General features: G+C 38.3%; 2 protein-coding genes across 2 annotated transcripts in view; one reads left to right on the top strand and one right to left on the bottom strand.

The window, feature by feature from the left end:
• Window positions 1–153: 153 nt before the first annotated feature.
• Window positions 154–27,753, bottom strand: LOC129753932 (uncharacterized). Its single transcript, XM_055749785.1, has 6 exons — window positions 27,418–27,753; window positions 22,238–22,257; window positions 1,223–1,450; window positions 694–961; window positions 508–645; window positions 154–447 (listed from the first exon to the last, which is right to left on the bottom strand). Exons 1-6 carry the CDS (start codon window positions 27,751–27,753, stop codon window positions 154–156), a joined length of 1,284 nt encoding a protein of 427 aa, XP_055605760.1.
• The window catches only part of LOC129754971 (interference hedgehog-like), a 49,897-nt gene continuing 29,395 nt past the window's right edge, over window positions 7,257–27,758 (top strand). Inside the window, exon 1 of the mRNA XM_055751245.1 lies at window positions 7,257–7,531. The gene's annotated coding sequence lies outside the window, so the exon portion shown is untranslated. The remainder of the gene's footprint in view (window positions 7,532–27,758) is intronic.

Raw genomic sequence — 27,758 nt, 5'->3', positions numbered from 1 at the left:
TGCCAATAATGAATAAAATCAATTTATACCTAATAAATTTTGTGTGTATTGGGCAACATTTCACACTCGTACCTGCCATATTCCCCAATATTGCGGGTTACTTACAGGCTTTCACAACTTTACTATGCAGCTCTTACTTCCTCGATTGCTCGTTCACATCGTCGGATGACCAGCCGAATTCTTCTGGGCGCCTGATGACCGCGGACGACAAACACGGGCCACCAGGATTTTGACACAGGTGCGGCGATCTGACGCAGCCTGAAGCGGCCGGAATTCGATGCTTTTCCACTGGGATTTTCGCAGCTGGTGCTTCGATTGGACGTGCTTGGATTCGGCCCTGAACCACCGAGAGTTTTCACCACTGATGCTGCGATCGGATGCCTCGAATTCAGCGGCTATTCCACCGGGATATTCGCCACTGGTGAGGCGATCGGATTCGGCACCTGTCTAACGGGATTTTGCCTCTGATTCGACAATCGGATGCCTCGGATTCGGCGGCTGTTTCACCGCGATTTTCGCCCCTGGTGCGGTGATACGGCGCAGCCTGAAGCGGCCGGAGTTCGGTGCTAATCCACCGAGATTTTTCGCCACTGATGCGGCGATCGGATCCCTTGGATTAAGCGGCTGTTCCCCGGATTTTCCCCACTGGTGCAGCGATCGAATGTAGCAATCTTATACAGCCAAATTCGGCACCAGTTCACCGGGGTTTTGCCATTGGTTCGGCGATCCCTCGCATTCGGCGGCTGAACCGCCGAGATTTTCGCCATTGATGCGGTGATCGGATACACTTGGATTTAGTGACTGTTCCCCGGGATTTTCGCCACTGGGATGGCGATCTGATTCGGGGGCTGATCCACCGGATATTCGCCACTGGTGCGGCAATCGGACGCGCTCGGATTCGGCACCCGGAGCTGCGGCTGATTGGAAGAGCCGAGTTGATGTTTGCCGACTCTGGGAAAGTCTCCGACGAAACCAGAGAGATGTGGGCGTTAAAATAAAAATAAAAAAGGCCGCCTTAGCGACCTTTTCTCGGTACTTTTTCTTCGCCTCGAACTCTTCTCAGGTTGAATTTTCCGGCTGAATCTGCCCTTTTGCAGACACAGAGCCTAATTTGTTGTCGGATGCATGGTCAGGTGCGAAGATGCGCGTGGTGCGGTCTGGCTGTTTGCCGAGTTAAGGCTTTATTTTTCGGAGCTTTATGGCACGCTTCTCAGCCTCTCACTCGCGAATTTTTCCCCCGAATTCCTCCTCCTGGCCGACCTGAGTGTTGAAATACCCGATAACGATCTTGATATCATGTTTTGGGCAGCAATCGTATTCAAGTTCCAGCTGCGCGTAGAATTCGTCTTTGTCGTCACCGGCGCTTCCGAGGTGCACGTTGTACACGTTGATGGTGCTGATGTTGAAGAAGCGGCCCTTGATTCTCAACCAACTCAAATTAGTGGAAATGCTGAATAAAACCCATTTAAAACAAATTTGTAACAAAACATACCCTTTCATTCCATTTCCATCTTTTACTTCAATCAATTGCTTAGTTTTTCGGTCTAAACCTATTTTTTTTTAATTTTCCATTTTCCATGCTTGAAAAGGCTTTTAAGAGGTGCATAAATCGGGATCATTGGGACAAAACCAAACTTTTTTCTTGGATGTCAGTTTAAATTGAGATCCAGTACCTTCAATAGTCAATCGCTAAAACATTTTGAAATATCTGAATTGTTATGCTGACTAAATGATGGTCTTTTTCGTCTATCGAAACTTGAGACATTTTGCGCAGCGTCGATCACATACAATCCAAACTCAAAGTCGGTAGCGATCGGTTTTAATCTGTTCAACCTAAATTTCTTTTCCAATTACTTCTCACACATTTCCCTTCCTTTGTTTTCAGCAGTCTATCACCGCCGATTTTTTCCGAATAAAACAAATAAATTGTGCTAAATGTTCGCTTTTGATCTTCTCAGCCAGCAGACAAGAGCACCAATCCCACACTAATTAGTAGCTCCAAATTCCCGGACAAGTTCAAAGACGTAAATCTTTCCCATACTCATTCTCTAATTTGCCTACTGACGAAAACGACTATGAACGAACATGACAACATCCAACCAACAACAAAACAACAACCAGGGGCCTAAACTATGCCACTGTTCGAGAGTCAAGAGATCTAAAGAAATCCAAAAAAAGCAATTCTAGACGAAGGGTAGAGTAGGTGGGCAAACTATTTTGGAAACAAATTTTGAACGCGTAGCGCACAAAAGTATCGTGGCGCGTCGCGCCATACGCCTGGAAGAGTCAAGTGCGTTGAACTTTTTTCGGGTTGGACCGGCCGGCACAGCACCACTATTTGACTTTTCATGAGATCATGTGTGTGCTTCTTTTCTTGGAGATGGTGACGGGGTAAGGGGGGATGATTGTTAGCAGAAGATACACACAGCAGCACACATTTGGTGTCTTTGTTTTACCTTCCTCCCGGTATTTAACCGCAGCACAGCATCCGAAGTCAAACATCGAGGATGCAGTTTCAATATTGAACGTAAATAGTGCTGCTGTCATGTTGTTACTGTTGCGAAGGAAACAAGCCTAGGAAAGGGGGGATGATCATTGCGAGCTATTGAAAAAGCCTGCCGGGTATAAATCGGAACAGAGCGCAGGTTCCTCCCGGATGATTGCTTACCGGTTCAGGAATGTTTGGTCGCCTAAGGTAGGAGGAACAAACAGGGATTATGCAAATTTTTGCGTATTTCTTCGTTTCAGCTCTGCGCGAAACATGTACATACCTGTAACTTTTGCCTCACTAGTTGCGGAGATAAAACGAATATGTGGCACGGCAGTTGCCTTTTAGCACGATACGCTGCTACCTGTAACTACTTATTTTGTAGCGGTTCCTCACGATAGGATTACCCGGGCTAAGCTAAGCTAAGCTGCTTCCAGGTCGTTGCGGGAAGCTAGTCACTTTACGATCTTCCAGTCAATATTTGCCAGTGACAAACTGTTATTGATATCGTTATTGGCTGCCTGTTAGGTGCTGCTGTTTGGAATTGCTAAAACCGCTTTCCGTTACAAAGTTTCAAATAACCTGGCCGAGTTCGATTAAAACAACAGGTTGTCTGCACGTGGTAGCGTGAGAAGAAGAAACTTTCCTGTAAAACAGGAGTTCATCTTATGAGAAAGCTGGACTCTGAAATAATGTCAACAAAGGCATGAAATTTTAAGATATTTAATGCACCCATTTGGGCATGATTTAGTGCTGAAACTTAAAATATCAGAATTCAATTTTTGTGATTGCATTATGTCTTATTTTTTTAGAACTGGAGACAGTTTAAGAAAATCATTTGGTACACCCTACAAAACAAACGTAAAATTTTACACAACTCGAACATTTTTAAGAGAATTGCTTTGATATTTCGAAATACTTACTCCTTCCACGTACCTGGCTTTTTAACAGATCACTCGCAAAGTAGGTAAAAAAAGTGCCGAAGAGTGAGGAAAAATAAACAATAAGGCTAGGCAAAATATTAGAAAAAAATATCGCAGTAGCTCAGATAAAGAGAGCGTAAAAGAAAAGAGAGAAATACGAAATAAAAGAGAAAAAAGTTTTTGGACTCTTTCATAAAATGGAAGGAAAATAAAGAAAGATCTTTCAAGCCCTAGAAAAAGAAAGTGAGAAAAAAAATTACAAAATATAAAACAAAATGCACAAAAGAAGGACAAATAGAAGGAAATAAGAAATGGAAACAAAACAAGAGGAATACAACAAGAAAACTTATTATTTAAAAAAACAGTTGTTTAGAACAAATACAAGAAGAATAATTCATAAAAGGGGAGAGAGACAAAAATTGTATACTTTTGGAAGAGATTGAAAAAAAAAATGCAAGTGTTCTGGAAAATATAGAATAGAAAAAAAAGTAGAAATGATCAAAAAGAAACATCGAAGCCAAGAAGGAAAGAAAAGAAAAATAAATATAAACAGTCGAAAATAAGACAAAGAAAGAATGAAACTGACAAAAAAATTTGAGATCGATAAATTGTTTCTCATAACAAAATATGACAAAAAAGTAAAAAATTATTATGAAAAAGACAAAAAATACTGTAAATGCTTTGGAAGCTAACATTAACAAAAACTAATAAAAACTTAAACAAAACTACACAAAACAACAAAAAAATGATAAAAAAAAAATTTAAAATATTAAAAAATGAAAAAATAGCCAACAAATGACACAAAATGACAGATTAATAATCATAAAAATAACAAAAAATCAAAAAAAATCAAAAAAGAATGCCAAAGAATGACAAAAAAATAATGGAAAATGACAAAAACGTCAAAAAACTGAAAATAAGTTAAAAAAAATTACAAAAATAGTGACAAAAATGACAAAAACGACCAAAAATGACTTAAAATTGATTTTAAACAAAATTGATTTAAAGTAACAAAAAAGGCAAAAAATTATCAAAAAATTTCAAAAAAGACCAAACAAGACAAAACCACAAAGATGACAAAAATACAGAAAATTTCAAAAAATAACACTAAAAAATTATAAAAAAAAATACAAAGAATTACTGGAAAATTACAAAAAAAGAAAACTGGTTTAAAAACATCATAAAACAGAAAGATCATGACAAAAAAAAATTACTAATACTGACAAAAAAAACAAAAACTTCAAAAGAAATGACAAAAAATTGCGAAAATGTCAACAAAGGCAAAAAATTACAAAAGATGACAAGAAATGGCAAAAAGGCAGAAAATGACAATAAAAAACAAAAAATTACCAAACATAACCAAAAATGACAATAAATGACAAAAATAACAAAAACTGTCAAAAAATAACAAAAACTGACAAAAAATTACCACAAATGACCAAAATTGACAAAAAATAACAAAAAACGAAATGAAAATGACAACAAATAACACAAAAATCACAAAAAAAATGACACATAAAGACAAAATACAAACAAAAAATGACAGCAAATGAGAAAAGGATGGAAAAGGATAGAAAAAAATAAAAAAGTACTGATAAAAATCATAAAAAATGACAAAAAATGACGGAAATCGGCAACAAATAAATTAAAGTAACAATAGGTCAAAAAATGACAAAAGAGTGAAAAATTGAAAAGAAACGAAAAAAAAGTTACAAAAGACTATAAGAATTACAAATAAATTTAAACAAATGTTTAAAAAAGGAAAAAAAAAAAGACATAAGCCTTCCAAAAAAGACAAAATAAAAATTACAAAAAATGACAAAAAATGGCAAAAAATACCAAAATTCACAAAAACTGACAAAAGTGACAAGGAATGACGAAAAATGACAAGACCGCAAAAACCGACCAGAACGTAAAAAAAATGACTATGAATGAAAAAAACAATAACAACAACAAAAAAAAATTAAAAAAAATGACCATAATGACAAAAATGATACAAAATGACAAAGAATGATAAATAAAATATACAAAAAAATTACAAAAAATGACAAGAATGAAAAAAAAGCTACAAAATGAGAAAAAATGATCCATAAAATATATTAAAAAATTACAAAAAATGACAAAAAAAATGACAAAAAAAAAACGAAAAAGACATAACATTACAAAAAAAAACAGAAAAATGACAAAAAACGACAAAAATTCCAAAAAAATTAAAAAAAAAAAAAACTACAAAAAATGACCAAAACGTCAAAAAATGACAATTATTGAAAAACCTTTACAACATCAAAATTACACAAAATGTTAAAAAAACGACAAAAATGACGAGAACGATACTAAATGACAAAAAATAATGAATAAAATATACAAAAAAAATTACAAAAAAATGACAAAAAATATCAAAAAGAACGTAAATTACACAAAAAAAAGAAAAAATAACAAAAAATCCAGAAAATACCAAAAAATGAAAAGAAAATTATAAAGTGGAAAATAAATTTAAAAAAAATTGCATTGAAAGACAAAAAGCTTCAAAAACGACAAAAATTACAAAAATTACAAAAAGACATATAATGACAAAAAAATGACAGAGAAATTGAAAAAAAAAACAAAAAATGACAGAAAAAAAACAAAGAATGACAAAAAATTTCAAAAAAGAGAACAAAAACGACAAAACCACATTAAATGACATAAAAATACAAAAACTAAAAAAAAAAATATCACAAAAAATACAAAGAATTTCTGAAAAATTACGAAATAGACAACAAATTAAAAAAACATGATAAAACAGACAGATGATGAAAAAAATGATAAAAACTGACAATAAAAAACAAAAAAAAATATGTTAAAAAATTTAAGAAAATGTACAAAATTTCACAAAAATTGCAAAAAATTAAACAAAATCTCTAAAACACACGACAAAAAAAAACAAATCCGACAATAAATGACAAAAAAGACATAAAATACCAATACTGGCAAAAAATACAAAAATTATATTCTTAGAATAACAAAAGATTACAAAAAAAAATTAACAATTTAAAAATTTTACAAAATTTTACAAAAAATTAAAAAAATAAGACAAAAACATATTAACAACAACATTAAAATTTAAATAAATTTAAAAATATATAATAGATTACAAAAAAAAAATGAATAATTTCATAAAATGACAAAAAATAAATCAAACAATTAAAAAAAAAACAAGAAATGACAAAAAAATGGATTAAATTTAAAAAAGAAAAGAAAGACAAAAAATGACATTATTGACGAAATAAATTGCAAAAAATGCAAATAAGCCAAAAAAATCATAAAAAATGTCAAAAAAATGCTAAAAAATAACAAAAAGAAGACAAAAAAAAAGTCAAAACATGACAAAGACAAAATGACGAATAGTTACAAAATATGAAATAAAATGACAAAACATTATAAAAAAAGGTCAAAAACTGACAAGAAATGTTTAAAATATTTAAAATCTTATAAATTAAACAAAAATGACAAAAAAGTACAAAAAAGGCAAAAAATGACAAAAAATCCTAAAAACTTTAAAAAAAAATTACAAACCAATTCAAAAATTTGTAACAAAAAAAAATTACAGAAATTATTTCAAAATTTAAAAAAAACATAAAACAACAAATCCAATAAAAAAACTAAAAAACATCATAAATATTTCGAAAAATTTCAAAAATTCAAAAATTACAAAATGGCAGAGAATTACAATTAAACAAGCGAAAAATATCAAAAAGTGACAAATTTTACAGCTTATTTCACAAGACAGAAAAACGCAAATAATATTATAGTAGGAAAATAATGACTGTACAATATATAAAAAAGTAAGACAGAATGATTAAAAAAAAATTAATTTAATAAATGAAAAATTTTAGAAGAATTCCGATTCTACATCTGGATCCTTGGTACAGATGCAGATGGAAAAAAATGATGGATCCAATATTCTTCTTGATGAATTCAAAAAATTAAAAAACTATTCTAAGCTATCAGTCAATTTCACTTCGTGTTCATACCTCCACTTCTCGAAATTAATTTTTTTTTCTCTTCCTTACAGATGGATGGCTGACTTTTTATGTTATTTACCGTAAGCCTCAACAGCGAAATTCAACAAAAGCAACAGGTAAGCATGGCGAATTAAATTAAGTACACTTTAAATGTATGAACTTTGAAAATACAACTCAAATTAGTAGCGCACATTAAAATTCAAAAACTAATTAATGAAGTCCCCTTTGCAACGTTGTAACGTTGCCACGTTTCCTGACAAAATTGTATCAATCCGACTAAGAATACCGATTTTTTGTCACTTAAATTCCAAACCCAAAAATCACACGAAAAAATGAGAAGTGACTCACCGAGTCGTACGTTTTGCAAACCCGTTCGTTCGTTCCTTTCGCCCTCGTGTATGTCGGTGATACGGGCCAAAAAGAAAACCTGTTCCCGCACCCGTTTGCCACTCTCAACTATTCTGGCATCCGTTCAAGGTATTTTAACGTCCGGCAAAACGCCACCATGAATCGCCCAACGCAGGTTACATTTTGGGGTCTGTTTTGATCTTGGTTGAATCAAATTTATGAAATTTCTTTTAAACTTTTTTGAACTTTGATGCTATATGAAGTCAATTTTTCGAAAAATTTTTTTTTAGGAAAACAAGCAAATTTCTTCCAGTGTGATAAACGAAAGATCTTCGGATTTAAAGAAATATTTCCATCGGGCAAAGTGACCGAGCATTAAAGACTAATGGGCAAAATATCAGCTTTTGTTGCGATGTTGTCATTTTAGGCGGGAGCTAATTTCCGCGAATTTGTGAAGCGAAGGAGCGGAATCCTTCTTCCATATGATAATAATTTATGGAAATTTGATACCCGCGCATGCCGTCGTCGTCGTGGCTCAAGCTGAGCTGTGGAGGGAAGCTGCATCGAAGCGATTGGATAGTTGATGTTGTTTGAGTTGTTTTTTTTTGTTTTTTCGATCGACTGTTTTTTATTTCTTTGTCTCTCTCTTCATGAAATTGGTCGAATTTCCAGTTCTGACTGTGCAGCAGCGACAATGTGGAAATAAATTTTCTCTCCGTCTCTTTCCTGTCTGTCTGTCTGTCCCCAAGAAAGCCCCCGAAGCTGTCCGCCGAAAGTTTGTGTATAAACTTCTGGGGGTCATAAAAACCGGTTAGACATTTTTGCACAAATACCTGATGAGCTTGGAAGTAGATTGGCCCTTTCGATGCCGAAGAATCAACAGTCGTTAGGCGACCTGAACTCCTAAACTAATTCTTACATTTGAAACAGAGTTTAATGGATAAGAACTCATTGAGTCTTAGAAACATTTATTTTATGAGCAGCAGACCTAAAACTTTTGCCACTGGGACCGAAAGGGTTCTGACCTGATAGATTTCGCACAAAAGGACTCCGGGAGGCCTTTTACTGGGTCCATAAATTCCATCGTCCCTGGATCGTCGTCGACGTTGACTCGAATTTGTTGGCTGGAGGCCGTTTCACCACAATGATGCGAAACAACCTGTACCCCTGAAGAGTCCCCCCTGCAGGCAGGGTGCTGCTGCTACACCTCTCCCCCTTCCCTAGGGAATGATCATCAGAGTGCCTCAGATTTCGTGTTTGCCGATCGCCTTTTTTTCTCTCTCAAATTCCTTCTTCCTCCTGCGCCGGCTGCTCCCTCTAAACGGTTCCGGCAACTCGGAACAACAGGCAAGTGGCTGTCAATTTAATTTGATTTATTGCAGTCGTGTGATGGGATTTCGGGCAGCGACCATGCTGTGGACTCTTCTCCCTCGGGGGCCAAGTCAGCCGCGTCGATCGATCGATTTCGAATCGATCGGGGCAGGTTGATTCGATAACCAAGCTGCTGTTACTCCTGGTTGGCTCTGAAGAATGGCCCCGAAGGTCTTAACGGGTTTTGAAAGAACACAAATCGATTGCTGATACCATGTAGTTTAAACTTGCTTTAGTTTTAATTACAAATTGAAATTCTTGAAGCAATCAACCGAGCACGAGAGCCAGATGAAATGGAGAAAGGATCCCAGAATTTTAAATTGAAACATAACTAAATTTTCAATGAGAACATAACATTAACAAATTTCAGAGTACCAATAGCTTTTTTTTTAAGTCGTGCCTACGTTCATTTCTTAAAACAACCAACACACTTTGGAGAAAAACACACAAAAATAGATAAAGGTGTTCATCAGAAAGGTATATCAATAATTAATTCAAAATTTACTAAATTTGCAGAATCTCAGACTTCTTTAAGAATTTCTTCAAAAACTTTAAACTTCATCGGTAAATTATGAGCTGTCTGATCCAAGTTACAATTTTGGTGTTTTTTAAAAGATAAACGTTGAGTTCCCTCAGGAAACTCGTTGAGTTCCCTTAGGAAATTCGTTGAGTTCCCTCAGGAAACTCGTTGAGTTCCCTCAGGAAACTCGTTGAGTTCCCTCAGGATACTCGTTAAGTTCCCTCAGGAAACTCGTTAAGTTCCCTCAGGAAACTCGTTAAGTTCCCTCAGGAAACTCGTTGAGTTCCCTCAGGAAACTCGTTGAGTTCCTTCAGGAAACTCGTTGAGTTCCCTCAGGAAACTCGTTGAGTTCCCTCAGGAAACTCGTTGAGTTCCCTCAGGAAACTCGTTGAGTTCCCTCAGGAAACTCGTTGAGTTCCCTCAGGAAACTCGTTGAGTTCCCTCAGGAAACTCGTTGAGTTCCCTCAGGAAACTCGTTGAGTTCCCTCAGGAAACTCGTTGAGTTCCCTCAGGAAACTCGTTGAGTTCCCTCAGGAAACTCGTTGAGTTCCCTCAGGAAACTCGTTGAGTTCCCTCAGGAAACTCGTTGAGTTCCCTCAGGAAACTCGTTGAGTTCCCTCAGGAAACTCGTTGAGTTCCCTCAGGAAACTCGTTGAGTTCCCTCGGGAAACTCGTTGAGTTCCCTCAGGAAACTCGTTGAGTTCCCTCAGGAAACTCGTTGAGTTCCCTCAGGAAACTCGTTGAGTTCCCTCAGGAAACTCGTTGAGTTCCCTCAGGAAACTCGTTGAGTTCCCTCAGGAAACTCGTTGAGTTCCCTCAGGAAACTCGTTGAGTTCCCTCAGGAAACTCGTTGAGTTCCCTCAGGAAACTCGTTGAATTCCCTCAGGAAACTCGTTGAGTTCCCTCAGGAAACTCGTTGAGTTCCCTCAGGAAACTCGTTGAGTTCCCTCAGGAAACTCGTTGAGTTCCCTCAGGAAACTCGTTGAGTTCCCTCAGGAAACTCGTTGAGTTCCCTCAGGAAACTCGTTGAGTTCCCTCAGGAAACTCGTTGAGTTCCCTCAGGAAACTCGTTGAGTTCCCTCAGGAAACTCGTTGAGTTCCCTCAGGAAACTCGTTGAGTTCCCTCAGGAAACTCGTTGAGTTCCCTCAGGAAACTCGTTGAGTTCCCTCAGGAAACTCGTTGAGTTCCCTCAGGAAACTCGTTGAGTTCCCTCAGGAAACTCGTTGAGTTCCCTCAGGAAACTCGTTGAGTTCCCTCAGGAAACTCGTTGAGTTCCCTCAGGAAACTCGTTGAGTTCCCTCAGGAAACTCGTTGAGTTCCCTCAGGAAACTCGTTGAGTTCCCTCAGGAAACTCGTTGAGTTCCCTCAGGAAACTCGTTGAGTTCCCTCAGGAAACTCGTTGAGTTCCCTCAGGAAACTCGTTGAGTTCCCTCAGGAAACTCGTTGAGTTCCTTCAGGAAACTCGTTGAGATTTCCCTCAGAAACTCGTTGAGTTTCCTAATTGACCAATGATTATCCTCAGGAAACTCGTTGAGTTCCCTCAGGAAACTCGTTGAGTTCCCTCAGGAAACTCGTTGAGTTCCCTCAGGAAACTCGTTGAGTTCCCTCAGGAAACTCGTTGAGTTCCCTCAGGAAACTCGTTGAGTTCCCTCAGGAAACTCGTTGAGTTCCCTCAGGAAACTCGTTGAGTTCCCTCAGGAAACTCGTTGAGTTCCCTCAGGAAACTCGTTGAGTTCCCTCAGGAAACTCGTTGAGTTCCCTCAGGAAACTCGTTGAGTTCCCTCAGGAAACTCGTTGAGTTCCCTCAGGAAACTCGTTGAGTTCCCTCAGGAAACTCGTTGAGTTCCCTCAGGAAACTCGTTGAGTTCCCTCAGGAAACTCGTTGAGTTCCCTCAGGAAACTCGTTGAGTTCCCTCAGGAAACTCGTTGAGTTCCCTCAGGAAACTCGTTGAGTTCCCTCAGGAAACTCGTTGAGTTCCCTCAGGAAACTCGTTGAGTTCCCTCAGGAAACTCGTTGAGTTCCCTCAGGAAACTCGTTGAGTTCCCTCAGGAAACTCGTTGAGTTCCCTCAGGAAACTCGTTGATTTCCCTCAGGAAACTCGTTGATTTCCCTCAGGAAACTCGTTGAGTTCCCTCAGGAAACTCGTTGAGTTCCCTTAGGAAACTCGTTGACTTCCCTCAGGAAACTCGTTGACTTCCCTCAGGAAACTCATTGAGTTCCCTCAGGAAACTCGTTTAATTCCCTCAGGAAACTCGTTTAATTCCCTCAAGAAACACATCTGAGTTTTCTCAGGAAACTCGACAAAGTTCCTTCAGGAAACTCGACAAAGTTTCTTCAGGAAACTTGACTGAGTCTCCTCAGAAAACTCGACTGAGTGTCTTCAGGAAACTCGACAAAAATTGCCTCAGGAACAAGAAGGAAACTCAGAAAGTCTTCTTGTAAATTTAACTCATCTCCACAGGAAACTCGATGAGTCTTGAAGAGTCTCTACAGTAAATTTGGAAAGTCTCCTTTGGAAATTCAACAAGTCTCCGTTGGAATTAGTTCTTGAGGAAACTCATTAGTTCCTCAAGCTCAGGAACTAATAAGTTCCCTCAAGCTAATGAGTGCCTCCAGGAACTAATGAGTTTCCTAATGAGCTAATGAGTTTCCTCAGGCTGGACCTAATGAGTTCCCTCAGAAACTAATGACTTCCTTCGGAACTAATGAGTTCCATAAAGCTAATGAGTTCCATTAGGAACTATTGAGTTCCATCAATGAATAATGTTTCCCTCAGGAACTAGTGAGTTCCCTAAGGTACTAACGAGTTCGCTCAGGAACTAATAAGTTCCCTCAGGAACTAATAAGTTCCCTCAGGAACTTTTAAATTCTCTCAGGAACTTATGACTTCCTTCAGGAACTAATGAGTTTCCTATGTAAGTAATGAGTTCTCTCATGAACTCATGCGTCTGGAACTAATGAGTTCCCTCAGAAACTAATGAGTTTTCCCTCAGGAACTAATGATTTCCTTTAGAAACTTTAAAGTTCCCTAAACAACTTATGAATTCCCCTAGGCACTATTGAGTTCCTACCTACCTACCTAAGGGTCCACTATTGAGTTCCATCAGGAATTAATAAGTTCCCTCAGGAACTTATGAGTTCCCTTCAGAATTTTTAGATTCCTTCAGGAACTAATGAATTTCCTCAGAAACTAATCACCTTCCCCAAGAACTAATGAGTTCCCATTAGGAACTTATCAATTCCCTTAAAGATTTCATGGGTTCCCCAAGAAATTAACAAGTTTTCTCAGGAACTGATGTAATCTCTTAGTATCTGATGAATTTCTTTAGCAACTGATGAATCCCGACATAAAAAAAAATCTTACAAATTATTCCAATCACCAATACCACCTCGTCGAGCAGGCGTTAACTAGTACTTCACAACTGTCAGTTACTAGTTAATAGCGTAAAAAAATAAATATTCACGGCATGCTTGTTTTGTATTTTCCCATCGCCACACTGATAGCAACGCAGAAGCCTGAAAAGTAGGTACTCTCCATAAAATATGACGCGTGACGAGTTCAGCCAAAAGAAAGACACTTAAAAAAAGAAAGAGAATTAAAAAAAACGATTCCCAGATTGCAAGGCGACTAGGCGACGAAAAAAATCATACCAAACAAACCCAAAAACAGTGAATCTTTTTTCCGCTCGTTAACTTCCTGCGAGCTAATTTATGTTCTGGTGGATTGGATTGGACTCGTGCCCTCTCTGCTGATATCATCTATTGGCCGGTTTTGAAAATTTCTCTAATGAACGAGCTATAAAGAGTGCTAGTGAATTTAATTTGAAAAAATAAGTCAAACTTCAACCAGATGACACACAAAAAGAGAACCCGCCAATCGTCCGTCATTCGCGAGCAAATGTAAACAACCTCTAAAATTTGACTTAATTTTATTTTTATTTATCTCTATCGTAGTCGGCCAGGCTTTGAGAGAAAATTCGCGTCTAGCGAGATTGCTCTTATTGTGTGTTTTACTTCCGTTGTCTTCGGCCGAATAAGTGACTTTTTAGTGTTATGAATATTATTGCTGCCGTTATCATTAATCTGGTATTGTGTGTCGGTTGTTAGTTTTTTTATACGAGTGCTGTGAATTAATGCTTCTTGATTAGTGTGAATAACTGTCAAAATAGGTGGCTACTATCGCAATTGACGGCGGGGGAACTCAGATTAAGGAACAATTAGTTGCCGAGCAGAAGTGTTCAGTAAGCTGTGTTTTTTTGTTGTTGTTCAGTTTTATAAGGTCGTTAAAACATCAACATAAATTATGTTTTGTTCGTTGTAATTGTGTAATAAAAATTAAATACTCAATTCTGTTTCAAACCTGAATTCTCTGTGAACTACTTTATTGCTATATTTCAACAGCAATCACAGCATTTGATTGCCTTTCCAAAACTCCCTATTTGGCTTAGGTACTTTCAAGTTTTTTCCTGAGGAGACGCAACGAGATTTTTGAGATTTCATCAAGTTTTCTGACGAGACTTGATTTATTTCCAAAAGAGTATTTCCGGATTCCTAAAGAAATTTTTCGAGTTTCCTTAGCAAAATAATCTAATTTTCTTAGGCACTCAACGAGATTTCATAGTAGACTTGTTGAATTTCCAAAGGAGACTTTCCAAGTTTACTGAAGAGACTCTTCAAAACTCATCGAGTTTCCTGTAGAGATGTGTTGAATTCCCAAAGAAGACTTTCTGAGTTTCCTTCTTGTTCCTGAGGCAATTTTTGTCGAGTTTCCTGAGGACACTCAGTCGAGTTTTCTGAGAAGACGAGAAAAACGAGTTTCCTGAGGGAACTCAACGAGTTTCCTGAGGATAATCATTGGTCAATTAGGAAACTCAACGAGTTTCTGAGGGAAATCTCAACGAGTTTCCTGAAGGAACTCAACGAGTTTCCTGAGGGAACTCAACGAGTTTCCTGAGGGAACTCAACGAGTTTCCTGAGGGAACTCAACGAGTTTCCTGAGGGAACTCAACGAGTTTCCTGAGGGAACTCAACGAGTTTCCTGAGGGAACTCAACGAGTTTCCTGAGGGAACTCAACGAGTTTCCTGAGGGAACTCAACGAGTTTCCTGAGGGAACTCAACGAGTTTCCTGAGGGAACTCAACGAGTTTCCTGAGGGAACTCAACGAGTTTCCTGAGGGAACTCAACGAGTTTCCTGAGGGAACTCAACGAGTTTCCTGAGGGAACTCAACGAGTTTCCTGAGGGAACTCAACGAGTTTCCTGAGGGAACTCAACGAGTTTCCTGAGGGAACTCAACGAGTTTCCTGAGGGAACTCAACGAGTTTCCTGAGGGAACTCAACGAGTTTCCTGAGGGAACTCAACGAGTTTCCTGAGGGAACTCAACGAGTTTCCTGAGGGAACTCAACGAGTTTCCTGAGGGAACTCAATGAGTTTCCTGAGGGAACTCAATGAGTTTCCTGAGGGAACTCAATGAGTTTCCTGAGGGAACTCAACGAGTTTCCTGAGGGAACTCAACGAGTTTCCTGAGGGAACTCAACGAGTTTCCTGAGGGAACTCAACGAGTTTCCTGAGGGAACTCAACGAGTTTCCTGAGGGAACTCAACGAGTTTCCTGAGAAAACTCAACGAGTTTCCTTAGAGAACTCAACGAGTTTCCTTAGAGAACTCAACGAGTTTCTTAATGAGTTTGCTGAGGGAACTCAACGAGTTTCCTTAGGGAACGCAACAAGTTTCCTGAGGGAACTCTACGAGTTTTTTGGGGACAACTCAATCAAGTTTCCTGAGGACAACTCAATCGATATTTCAGAATTTCAGTTATGCCTCCTCAGGAATTCAGTTGAATTCTCCTTGCGAACTTAGGTGAATCCATTTAAGATCTTTGTTAGATCCATATAAGAATGTAATAGAGAGACCCTAGGAGCTCAGTTGAATATCTTTAGGAACTTAGCTGGGTCCTCTAAGGAAATCAGTTGAGTTCCCTTAGGAACTTTTTTGAGTTTCCTTGGAAACTCAGGTGAGTCCACGAAGGAATAACGTTGGATTTATATAAGATTGCAATTCAGAGACCCTAGGAGCTCAGTTGGGTCTATATACGAACCCATTAGAATTTAGTGGTCTCCCTCAAGAAAATAAGTTCAGTCTCTTCCTGAACCCAGTCTAGAATTCAGTGTATTTCCGCATTTTAGTCCCTTCTGAGTTTTTGTGATCCCCTTAGGAAATTTTGAGCTTTCTGCAGTAAGCTTGCTGAAAAAAATCATGCCTTATTATGTAGGCAAAGCTGATCGATACCGGTCAACATAATGCAGACATTTCCTGAAAAAGTTTTTTGTTCTTATTATTATTGAATTATCACACTAGCTGCCAAAAAAAATGGTGGCTGATGCATTATCCCATGAATGAAACAAATTCAATACCATTGATTATCGACGTTGCACAACAAGCACAGTTTTGAAGGGAAACAAAAAAAAACCGAAAAGAGAACACAGACCCCCATATTAATTACAAACCTGGTACCTACCTGAGGTCGCATCTGCCTGGTTAAACGCATAAAGGAAGACAGTCGTTTCTTCCCTGTTTTTTTTATACTGCGCCAATTTTACCCATCCTTTGGATCTGGTTTTTGTTGCTGTCGCATTCTGCACAAGAAAGGAAAAAAACCGCCAACGCTTTTCTTTTTATCGAAAACTTTTCCCGCCAGTCAGCCGAAGCAGTCAAGAAAAAGGGGGTTAATTTTCTTAATTTGAAATTTTATGGTTTCTGGCGATAAATTGGAACCGATGTGATGGTTGAGCGTTTGCATTCTCTGCCCACGATTGTCTTCGTTCTTGAGTTAATGAACTCTGGATTTTTAGTAAAAAAAAACAAACACGAATATGAGACTCGTATCAAATTGCATACCGCAAAAAGTTGAACTGACGTTCAAAGAATTTAAATAAAAATCAGATAAATTTTAGTACAAATACTTAAAAATCCACTATTTGATTAATTTTATGAATCAAAAAAGCACCTGCTAGTTTCGCGATTCTAAGAGTTCGTCATCGGTTACCTTTTTTTTTCGTTTTTTGTTGGTCAATCAATGACACCAATCGACAAGATATCAAATGACATCCACTGATGACGGCTTTCGGGGCAATCCAGTCCTCTATGATAGATATTTGAATAGATTTGGCTTTCCACTACCCTCCTGTGCCGCTGAATGGGGTTTCTTCATCATTTTGATAAATCTCAACCGAAATTCCGACTCGTATACATGTAGGTGTCTTAGTTGTTGGTTTTTTTTCTACTTAAAGTTTCTAAACAATCCCGCTCGGATTTAAGCGCGGCATTAAATAAATAGGCGGTAATTCGCAACGGGGGATCCTCCGCTGGAAGCTTGATTCTGTGGGAACCGAATCTTTGCTTTGGGGTTGGCCCAAACACCCTCTACCGAATGTCGGATTTTGAAGATGAAGACACAGAGTAGCGGATGTGCTTGTTTGAGCTTTTCTTAAAACTGCTTTAGTAGATTTCAGATGACCACATATCGAAAGTCATCCCACTGTCTGTGGTTACTCAAACCAAAAAGTCGAGCTGATCGAGCTAAGTTTTCGAAAAACTTTCAAACAAACAACAACGCAGTCCACCCGCTTGCCATATATGGCAGCTCCACTACCAGTCACCAGCAGTGGGGTATCCATTTTGGATGAGTTAATTGATTTCTGGGGTCTGCAAAATTAGCATCGGAAAGCGATAAGATTGTTGACATTCCAGCCGAACGATTGCGCGTTGGCACTTAGAGAGAAGACAAAAAAAAAGTAGCAACTAAGTCAGTCGAGTGAGTAACCTTAGGAATCAAGGGGGGATAATTTTCGCAAAAATATGTATCCTGCTCGGAAAGGGGAGAGGGGGTATTATAATATGACTCCAGAAGATTCTTCCAAGGCGACATTGAAAAGTTGGGAAGTTTATACGTTTTATTTGAGATTTTGCCACTTCCATAAGAAGGAGGAGGGTAAATTGTAAACTGAGAAGGTGGAATCGCGAATGATCTTAAGCTTAAGCCGACGATGATTTATTGCCTCTTATACCGAGCTGTTGAAGAATAACTCTTTTGTATATCATATGAATAAATTACTGCAACAGAATGGCTTGAACTGATTTGAAAAGCAATTTAACCATATTCAATGAAAAAAAAAAAGAAACTCAACTGAGTGTCCTCAGAAAGCTCGACTGAATGTCCTCAGGAAACTCAACTGAGTCTCCTCAGGAAACTCAACTGAGTCTCCTCAGGAAACTCAACTGAGTCTCCTCAGGAAACTCAACTGAGTCTCCTCAGGAAACTCAACTGAGTCTCCTCAGGAAACTCAACTGAGTCTACTCAGGAAACTCAACTGAGTCTACTCAGGAAACTCAACTGAGTCTACTCAGGAAACTCAACTGAGTCTCCTCAGGAAACTCAACTGAGTCTCCTCAGGAAACTCAACTGAGTCTCCTCAGGAAACTCAACTGAGTCTCCTCAGGAAACTCAACTGAGTCTCCTCAGGAAACTCAACTGAGTCTCCTCAGGAAACTCAACTGAATCTCCTCAGGAAACTCGATTGAGTCTCCTCAGGAAACTCGATTGAGTCTCCTCAGGAAACTCGATTGAGTCTCCTCAGAAAACTCAATTGAGTCTCCTCAGGAAACTCGATTGAGTCTCCTCAGGAAACTCGATTGAGTCTCCTCAGGAAACTCGATTGAGTCTCCTCAGGAAACTCGATTGAGTCTCCTCAGGAAACTCGATTGAGTCTCCTCAGGAAACTCGATTGAGTCTCCTCAGGAAACTCGATTGAGTCTCCTCAGGAAACTCGATTGAGTCTCCTCAGGAAACTAGATTGAGTCTCCTCAGGAAACTCGATTGAGTCTCCTCAGGAAACTCGATTGAGTCTCCTCAGGAAACTCGATTGAGTCTCCTCAGGAAACTCGATTGAGTCTCCTCAGGAACTCGATTGAGTCTCCTCAGGAAACTCGATTGAGTCTCCTCAGGAAACTCGATTGAGTCTCCTCAGGAAACTCGATTGAGTCTCCTCAGGAAACTCGATTGAGTCTCCTCAGGAAACTCGATTGAGTCTCCTCAGGAAACTCGATTGAGTCTCCTCAGGAAACTCGATTGAGTCTCCTCAGGAAACTCGATTGAGTCTCCTCAGGAAACTCGATTGAGTCTCCTCAGGAAACTCGATTGAGTCTCCTCAGGAAGCTTAACTGTGTGTTTTCAGGAAACTCGAATAAGTGTCCTCAGAAAACTCGACTGAGTTTCCTCAGAAAACTTGACTGAGTTTCCTCAGAAAACTTGACTGAGTTTCCTCAGAAAACTCGACTGGGTCTCCTCAGAACACTCGACTGAGTCTCCTCAGGAAACTCGACTGAGTGTCTTCAGGAAACTCAACTGAGTGGCCTCAGGAATCTTAACTGTGTGTTTTCAGGAAACTCGACTGAGTTTCCTCAGGAAACTCGACTGAGTCTCCTCAGGAAATCAGAATGAGTGTCTTCAGAAAGCTCGACTGAGTGTCCTCTGAAAACTCGACTGTGTTTCCTCAAGAAATTTGATTTAGTCTCCTCAGGAAACATGAGTTAGTTTTCTCTGAAAATTAGACTGAGTCTCCTCAGAAAATTAGACTGAGTCTCCTCATAAAACGTGACTGAGTCTCCTCAGGAAACTCGACTCAGTGTTCTCAGAACACTCGACTGAGTGTTCTCATGAAATTCGATTGAGTTTCCTCAGGAAACCTAACAGAGTCTCCTCAAGAAACTCGACAGAGTCTCCTCAGGAAACTTGATTGCGTCTCCTCAAGAAAATCGACTTGGTGTCCTCAGGAAAATCGACTGAGTCTACTCAAGAAACTCTGGAAACTGTACGGATTTCCCTCAGGAAAATCGACTTAGTCTTTCCAGGAAACTTGACTGAGTCTCCTCGAAAAACTCGACTGAGTCTCTTCAGGAAACACGATGAGTCTCCTCAGTAATCTCGACTGAATCTCCTCAGACATTCTGTTAGCTACCCTCCAAAACTCGGTTGTTCACTCAGGACCAGAGTTGAGTCCTTTCAGGATTTAAGTTGTTTTGCTCAAGAAGTCAGTTGATTTTCCTCAGAAACTTGGTTGAGTTCCCTCAGGGACTGATTTTAGTCCTCTCTAGAAATTCAGTTGAATCTCTTCAGAAATTTATTTAAGTCCCCTAGGTACTCAGTAGAGCATCCTCTGGAACTCAACGCATTTCCGGGAACTTCCAAGAAAGTCATTTGAGTCCCCTCAGGAACTCAGTTTCGTCTCTTCAGGAACTCAGTTGAGTCTTTTCAGGAAATCTATTGAGTCCCTTCAGGAACTCAGTGGACCTCTCTCTTAACACATTTTCATCGTAAAGTCAGTTGACTCTTTTCAGAAAGTCAGTCGAGTCTTCTCAGGAACTCAGTTTAGCCTTCTCAGGAATTCAGTTGAGCTCCCTCAGGATTTTTGAATATAGTCCTCTGAGTAAACTTAGTTGAGTATCCTCAGAAGTTCAGTTGAGTCTCTTTAAAAACTAATTCGAGTCCCCTCAGGAACTCAGTGGACCTTCTTCTGGAATTTAACTCATTTCCATCGGAAACTCGGGGTACTATTCTCAGAAAGCCAGTCGAGCTCCCTTAGGAATTCAGCTGAGTCGCCGCCGGAATTCAGTTAAATATCCTTCAAAAATCAGTTGAGTTCCCCCTTCAGGAACTGTTAAGCCACTCAGGAACTTAGTTGAGTCCTTTCAGGATTTTAAATGAGATTCCTTAGGAAATGAGTTGAGTTTCCTAAGGAATTCAGTTGAGTTCTTCCTGAGACTGATTTAAATTTTCTCACAATTTTTTTGTGTTTCCTCAGAAACTTAGTTTAGTCTCTTCGGGAACTCAAATGAGCTCCTTCAGGGACTAGCTTACGTCCCCTTCGAAACTCAGTTGAGTTTCCACTGGTCATAAATTGAGATTTTCATCTTTTTTTTCAAGATGAATTAAAATATTTGTTTTTGTGTTTCTAAACAATCTAGGTATATTTGAAGAAAATAAATTACAAAACCGTCAAATTTAACGCTCCGAACTCAATTAACATCGTTAGGGCTACAACCAGAGAAAAAAAACCCTCAAATTATATTGAAAAAAGCCCGAGTGAAATCTTGTAATTTGAGTCCCGTTATCAAACCGGGCACGTTTTCGTACTCTTCTGTTTTCTTTCTTTCTGTTTATTTGAGGAATCCCTATCAGAAACCTCCGGCGCTGTGCCCGTCCTTTGCAGGGACCCAGTATTTGCATCAATGAATGCAGGAAAAGCATCATCCCACTTACTACAATACTGCCCTCACTCATTTACGTACCTACATATGTATATTATAAGGGTATGATTACCGGGAATCAGAGGGCAAAGTAAAAAAAATACAAAAACAGCGAAGAAAGAGACCTGAAAGGAAATTGTCGGCGGTTTGTGTTTCACCCTTCAATTACCCAATAAGCCGGGAGAGAGCGCTCGCCAATCATCGTCGTCCCTCGGCCCCCATTTTTTGCCCTCGCAATTTCTTTTCGTTGTGAAAGATATACATATTTAGAATTGAAAATTAGCGTAGGGAATCGCCGATACTTTTCCGAAGTGATGAATTGATCAAATACATTGTTTTGAATGAAAAGCAAAACTACCTTCAATCATTAAGTTCTCAATGACGCTGTGAGGAAAAATTGTAATCAAGTTTTAAGCGTTGCAATCTTATCGTGTAGAGTTGACAGTTCTCACGTCTGACTAGAAGTAAGCATGCGAGGAGTTTAAATTAATCTTAAATCAGATGTTGATCGATTTGATGCACAGTATGGAGAATATCAATGTGACGTTAATGAATCTTAAATAGAAATAAAAAAAACTTTCAAACAAATACACAAATCAGAACGTTGACTGCTTAACTAGCGTTCATAAGGTGAAACAGCAAATTAAGATAACACTTCCAGTCTCAAAGGAAGTTTTCTTTAGCAGCAGTATTTATATTTTCTCAAGATTTTCTTTCACCATCCTCCCCTGGTGTTGTTGTTTACTCGATCTCGTTGTCGGAACGGGATGAAGGTCTTTCATTCCGTTGGAATCGCTGACAGCTTTGGCTAATTAACTCGAATCTTTATGAACACGTAATCTTTTGCGGTGATGGTTGCTGCTGTTTGTTTATGGATCCAAAACAAACCAGATACAACTGCCTTTGAGATTGCATCCAGGTCGATAAATGTCTGTATTTTAATCGGCTATAGGCTGTTCCGAAAGTTATAAATACAATTTTTTTTCTAAAATAACAGAACAATGATTTTCAACATTTTATTCTCAAACATACTTTAAATTGGTGTTTACATTTTTTGATTGCTGCTTTGCTTTGTGTGTTTCTCGCCGTTTAGGCTCGTTCGAATTGAACGAGTTTAAACCGATCAAGTATCCTATCATCAATTCTAACATTCAATTTCTTTTTTTACCTTCTATTTTTTACCGGACCGAGAAATGCATAAAATGTTAACATGAAAAAATTAGCTGATCGTTTGGCAAATGGAGGAATAGCTAATTGTCATGCCAGTTTGCGACTTACTTTGGATCAGGAGGACCAACCTGGAGAGTTTTTTTGAAGAGTCACTTTAACAATTTACGTTGGATTGAGAGGACCAACACGAAAAGTTCTGAAGGTTGACTTTAAGAATTTACGTTTAATCGGGAGGACCAACATAAAGAGTGTTATGAAGGTTCACTTTAGAAAACGTTGGATTGGGAAGACCAACCTCAAGAGAGTTCTGAAGGTTCGGTTTAGGAATTTACTTTGGATCGGGAGGAACAACATGAAGAGAGTTCTGAAGGTTCACTTCAAAAATTTACGTTCGATCGAGAGGACCAACACAAAAAGTGTTTGGAAGGTTCACTTTATGTATTAACGTTGGATCGGGAGGACCAACATAAAGAGTATTTTGAAGGTTTACTTGAAGAATTTGCGTTGGATCTGGAGGACTAACATGAAGAGTATTCTGAAGGATCGCTTTAAAAATTTTCGTTGGATCGGGAGAACCAACCTGAAGAGTATTCTGAAGGTTTTCTTGAAGAATTTGCGTTGGATCGGGAGCACCAACATGAAGAGTGTTCTGAAGGTTCACTTTATGTATTTATGTTGGATCGGGAGGACCAACCTGGAGAGTTTTTGAAGAGTCACTTTAACAATTTACTTTGGATCGAGGGGACCAACACGAAAAGTTCTGAAGGTTCACTTTAAAAATTTACGTTTGATCGAGAGGACCAACATGAAGAGTGTTGTGAAGGTTCACTTTATGTATTTACGTTGGAACGGGAGGACCAAAATGAAGTATGTATTTAATTTGGATCAAGAGGATCAATCCGAAGAGTTTTTTGATGAGTCCTTTTACAAATTTACGTTGGATCGAGAGGACCAACACGAAGAATGTTCTGAAGGTTCATTTTATGCATTTACGTTGGATCGGGAGGACCAACATGAATAGAATTCTGATGGTTTACTTTATACATTTACATTGGATCGGGAGGACCAACATGAAGAGTATTCTGAAGGTTTACTTTAAGAATTCACGGTGGATTGGTGGACTAACATGAAGAGTGTTCTGAAGGTGCACTTCATGTATAAACGTTGCATCGGGAGTACCAACATGAAGGTTGTTCTGAAGGTTCACACCATGAATTTACGTTGGATTGAGAGGAAGAGAATTCTGAATATTTAGTTCATGTATTTACGTTGGATCGGGAGGACCATCATGAAGAGTGTTCTGAAGGTGCACTCCATGATTTTACGTTGGATCGGGAGGACCAAAATGAAAAGTGTTTTGAAGCTTTACTTTATGTTTTTACGTTGGATCGGGAGGACCAACATGAAGAGAGTTCTGAAGTTTCACTCCATGAATTTACGTTGGATTGGGACGACCAGCACGAAAGGTATTCTTAAGGTTCAGTTTGAGAATTTACGTTGAATCGGGAAGACCAACATGAAGAGTGTTCTTAAGGATCACTTTAAGAATTCGCGTTGAATTGGGAGGCTCAATATGAAGAGTATTCTGAAGGTTCACTCCATGAATTTGAATTAATAGTTTTTCCTGTTATGACAAAGATCTAACCGAAGTTTGATTCTGATGAAAATGATTATCAAAAACTGCGTTGGAGTCTAGGATTTCGAGATGAAAATGCCAAAAACACATTCGGAGGTACTTGGTACTATTGTTAGTGAAAGATGCTCTCATATGGAACATACGGTAATGTTGAAATTGGAATAATTGTGGCGAAATATAAGAATTCAGATTGGTTGCCGAATAAATGTTTCTTGAATTCAGGTTCAATGTCCTTATCCAGGGCTGGAAAATGAAAAAAAAATGCAGAAAAATCTCTCAAATGTCGATCTGGTCTGATTTAATCACCGATCAGTTTGTAAGTAACAAATTTTTTTTTTCTTGAAAATTTCCATTACAAAAACTTTTTTTAAGTCTTAAAGAAAGTTTTAAATTGTACAGGTTTGAAAATTTTATCAAACTGAGCATGCCTCATCCAAAAAAAAACAATAGTTTTGTTGATTTTGTTTGGTTCCGACATGAATTTTTATCTTAAACGATTACAACTCTTTTCGAAAACTGCTCAGTTTTTTGTCGAAAAGTAAAAAAATGCTGCAGCGAATTTCTAATGCCTCTCCCAGGTTCTTATAACATTCCATGTTGTGTAATTTTAAGAAATTTCTTCAGTGCTTTTAAGAAACTTGAGTTGCCAGAAAAATTTGTAACATAACATTTCATATGATGTGACGAAAAAGAAGCATCACATCCAATATTTCGAACCCCTCAACTCGCTTAATTTTTTCGAAGCAATTTTCTGTGAACAAATTTTTCATCATTTTTCCTTCTCTACTTGCTTGAACTCTTATTATATTTATTTTTCCTAAAAGCTGTTCTTTCAACTTGCTTTGTTTAGAGAGCTGTCCTCTCAACATGCTTGAATTTGTTTTCAACAGTAGATCTAAGCTGCCTAAGCTGCCCTAAACACGTTTTTTTTATCTTTTTATCAAACAGTCCTCTAAACTCACTGGAATTGTTGTGTTTGTGTCCTCTCAACTCGCTTGAACTTCTCATTTACTTTCTCTCGCACAATTTGTTTATCATTTCTAGCTGTCCTCCCGAAAAACTTAAATCGGCTATTTCTCTATTTTTCCGAAGCTATCCTCTCAGTTCATTTTGAGATGAAAACAGTAGCTGTCCTCTCAACTCACTTGGTTTACTCTTCTTAACTTATTATTTCAGCCGTCCTCTCAACACGCTTCTGTCCTAATTTCAATTGTTTAAATTCGAACTTTGACATGAAGATTCCAGCTGTCCTCTCAATGTGCTTGAATTTTTCTTTTCGGTTAGTTTATTTGTCTTCTCCACGCGGCTTTTTTATCATTTCAAGCAGTCCTCTCAATTCGCTTGAATTGGAACGTTCCTTTAATTTCTCCAAAGCTGTCATCTCAACATGCTTGATTTTTTTCTTTTTGATTAATCACGCTGTTCTCTCAATACGATTTTTTCATGATATTTCAACAGGCTTGAAATCATTTTTTTTTATGTCTCAAAGCTGTCCTCTCTACTTTTTTTGACAGGAAAATTCCAGCTATTCTACCAATTCGCTTGAACAAGTCTTTTTGGTTATTTTAGTTATCGGTTCAAGGCCCTTTTATTCTTCATTTCAAGCAGTCCTCTCAACTAGTTGAATATTTTCCCAAAGCTGTCCTCTCAACTCGCTAAGAAATAACAGTTGAAGCTGTCCTCTCAACTCGCATGAATTTTTCTTTTTTTTTATTTCTTAAGCTTTCCTCCCTTAATTCTTTTTTAAATCTTTTCAATCTGTCCCTTTTTATGTATTTTCCCCAAGCGGTCCTCTCAACTTGCTTGGAATGTAAATTCAAGCTTTTCTTATAAATTGCTTGAATGTCAACTCATTTGAATTATTTTAAATATATCTGTGAAACACGCATATACTCAACTACAAATATGGTTATCTGGTTCTTATCTAATAATTCAGTCAAATCCGGCTGAAAGTGATGATTTAAACTAAAAGTATGGAGCTAGTTTAGCGCTCCATAGTTAACCATTTCAAACTTATTTTCAGACTGATTCAACCATGCGCTGGTTTTTTCTGAGCATGGGTATTGAAGATTTATAACATTTTAGATTTAGATCTTACGTCTTGAAAGGAATTGTTCGAGTCGAAGTTTAGCTAGAAAAAATTATGTCAAATTTCCATACAAACTTGAACTTTGTTTAGCAACCCCTTAAAGTTGACCAATTGATCTGAAATTTAGCATGAGTCCTACTGGCAGGACATGGAAAGGTTTCAGACCCAAGGTTTTGTTTCTGGAACATACCCTCTTTCGGGAACATCCATAAATGACGTAGCTTTTTTTTTAGTTTTTATAAACCCCCTCCCCCCTCGTAGCATTTCGTCACAAAGTCATAGACCCCCCTTAGATAATAACGTAGCTTTAATAACACCCCCCCCCCCCCCACCCATTACCAAAAAGCGGTTTTTAATTTTTACTTTCATTATCAGCATTTTGCAAGAATAATACAAAAAATAACAAAAAAAAAAAGGGAAACAAGTTATAAATGGAAGTTTAAAAAAGCTTATCAATCAGTCAAAAAAAATCAAGCTACCTTACAACAAACAGGATAGATAGTAAGTATTCAATCAGTTGCGTCGGTCCAAATTATCTCCATTCTGGATTCCAATGAAATCGTTGGGCAGCTTTCCTTCATCATCTGTTCGGCAGGAATAATTGAATCTGCGATGTCAGCTGCCTCCACCCACTCTCTATCATCCTCCGGAGTGATGACCAGCACTTCGTGTCCTTTTTTGCCTACAATTCGCTTTGGACGAATCTTTCTATCCGAGGCTGGGGCCTTGTGGATTTTGCTATGCTCCTTTTGGAGAACATTTGAAGCAAAATATAAATTGCATTTCTTGCATGTACGCTCCTTGATACGCTTGAAAACAGTCGGGCAGTAGGAGTCAAAAGCTACATGTTCAGACTGGCTTGAATTAGGCATAATTTTGCTCAATTTTGATTTTTTTTTTTTCGATATTTAATTAAAGCTACGTAGCTTTACTTGAACCCCTACCCCCTCAACTCTCTCGTTACACATCGTCACACAAAGTCAAACCCCTCCCCTCCCCCCCAAATGCTACGTCATTTATGGATGTTCCCTTTATGATTTGAATTGAAATCATCACTGTGCTTCAGCAGTTTGAAGTTTTGATCCTTACTTTCGATTGAAAATAAACTGACTAAAAAACTTTTCAGAATTAATTATTTCCACCTGAATCAAAGCAATCAAAAGATTCCTTTCAATTCAACCACGGTAAATGAAAAGTTCAGATACCGGTATTTCGATAGCAACTTACTATCTTCTTTAGTGAGCATTTTCGATTGATTGATTTCAATCGAAAAAGGTCACTGAAGAAGATAGTAAGTTGCTATCGAAATACCGGTATCTGAACTTTTCATTTTTTTTTTTTTTTTTTATCTTTATTAGTAAATCTATGTTTTAAGGCATTTTACTCATAAAAGTATTTTTGTGCCGGGGAGTTCCACTTAATAATTATTGAATAAAAAGGAGGGAAAGGAAATGGGAAGTAGGAAAGGGTAGGAAGAGAAGATCACTTATTTGTGTCGATGCGTGATCGACTTCGTGTTGATCGAGCTCCTCCTGGAGGAATAGAATTTGGCGCAGTATATACCTCAGCATCACTCGCTCCTTCACGGTTTGAAGGCGCGGGAGGTGAGGTCTGAGCTAAGACGGGGTTTCGTTTCCTGGGGGGTGATTCGAGATCCAAACTTTGTTTCTGCTTTGGTGCTTCGGCTGACGGTCGTTGAGGTGGTGTATTGTTGTCCAATCTCGTGCGTTTCTGTTGGCTGGTCTGCTGTTGGTTTACTTGTTGTTGTTGCTGCTGCTGCTGTTGGTTCGGTTGTTGCGGTGGTAAATTTTCGTTTTGTGTTTTTTGATTATGCTGTTGAGTGGTATTCTGTTTCGCTACGTTCGCGTAGCTCGTGCTGCTGCTGTTAGTCTGAACCATTCTTC

This window comes from Uranotaenia lowii, chromosome 3, assembly GCF_029784155.1.
Source record: "Uranotaenia lowii strain MFRU-FL chromosome 3, ASM2978415v1, whole genome shotgun sequence".
Classification (NCBI taxonomy): Eukaryota; Metazoa; Arthropoda; class Insecta; order Diptera; family Culicidae; genus Uranotaenia; species Uranotaenia lowii.
Note: the sequence above shows the minus strand (reverse complement) of the source record. Positions and strands in the feature narration are given on the sequence as shown.

Bases quoted from the DNA above. Each gene is read 5' to 3' on its own strand.
- LOC129753932 (XM_055749785.1), bottom strand. From the start codon at position 27,753: ATGGTTCAGACTAACAGCAGCAGCACGAGCTACGCGAACGTAGCGAAA. The intron at 22,258-27,417 runs GTATATACTGCG...AAAACTCTCCAG, and splicing joins AAGGAGCGAGTGATGCTGAG to GTTGGTCCTCCTGATCCAAA. The intron at 448-507 runs GTGAAACAGCCG...AAATCCCGTTAG, and splicing joins CACCAGGGGCGAAAATCGCG to ACAGGTGCCGAATCCGATCG.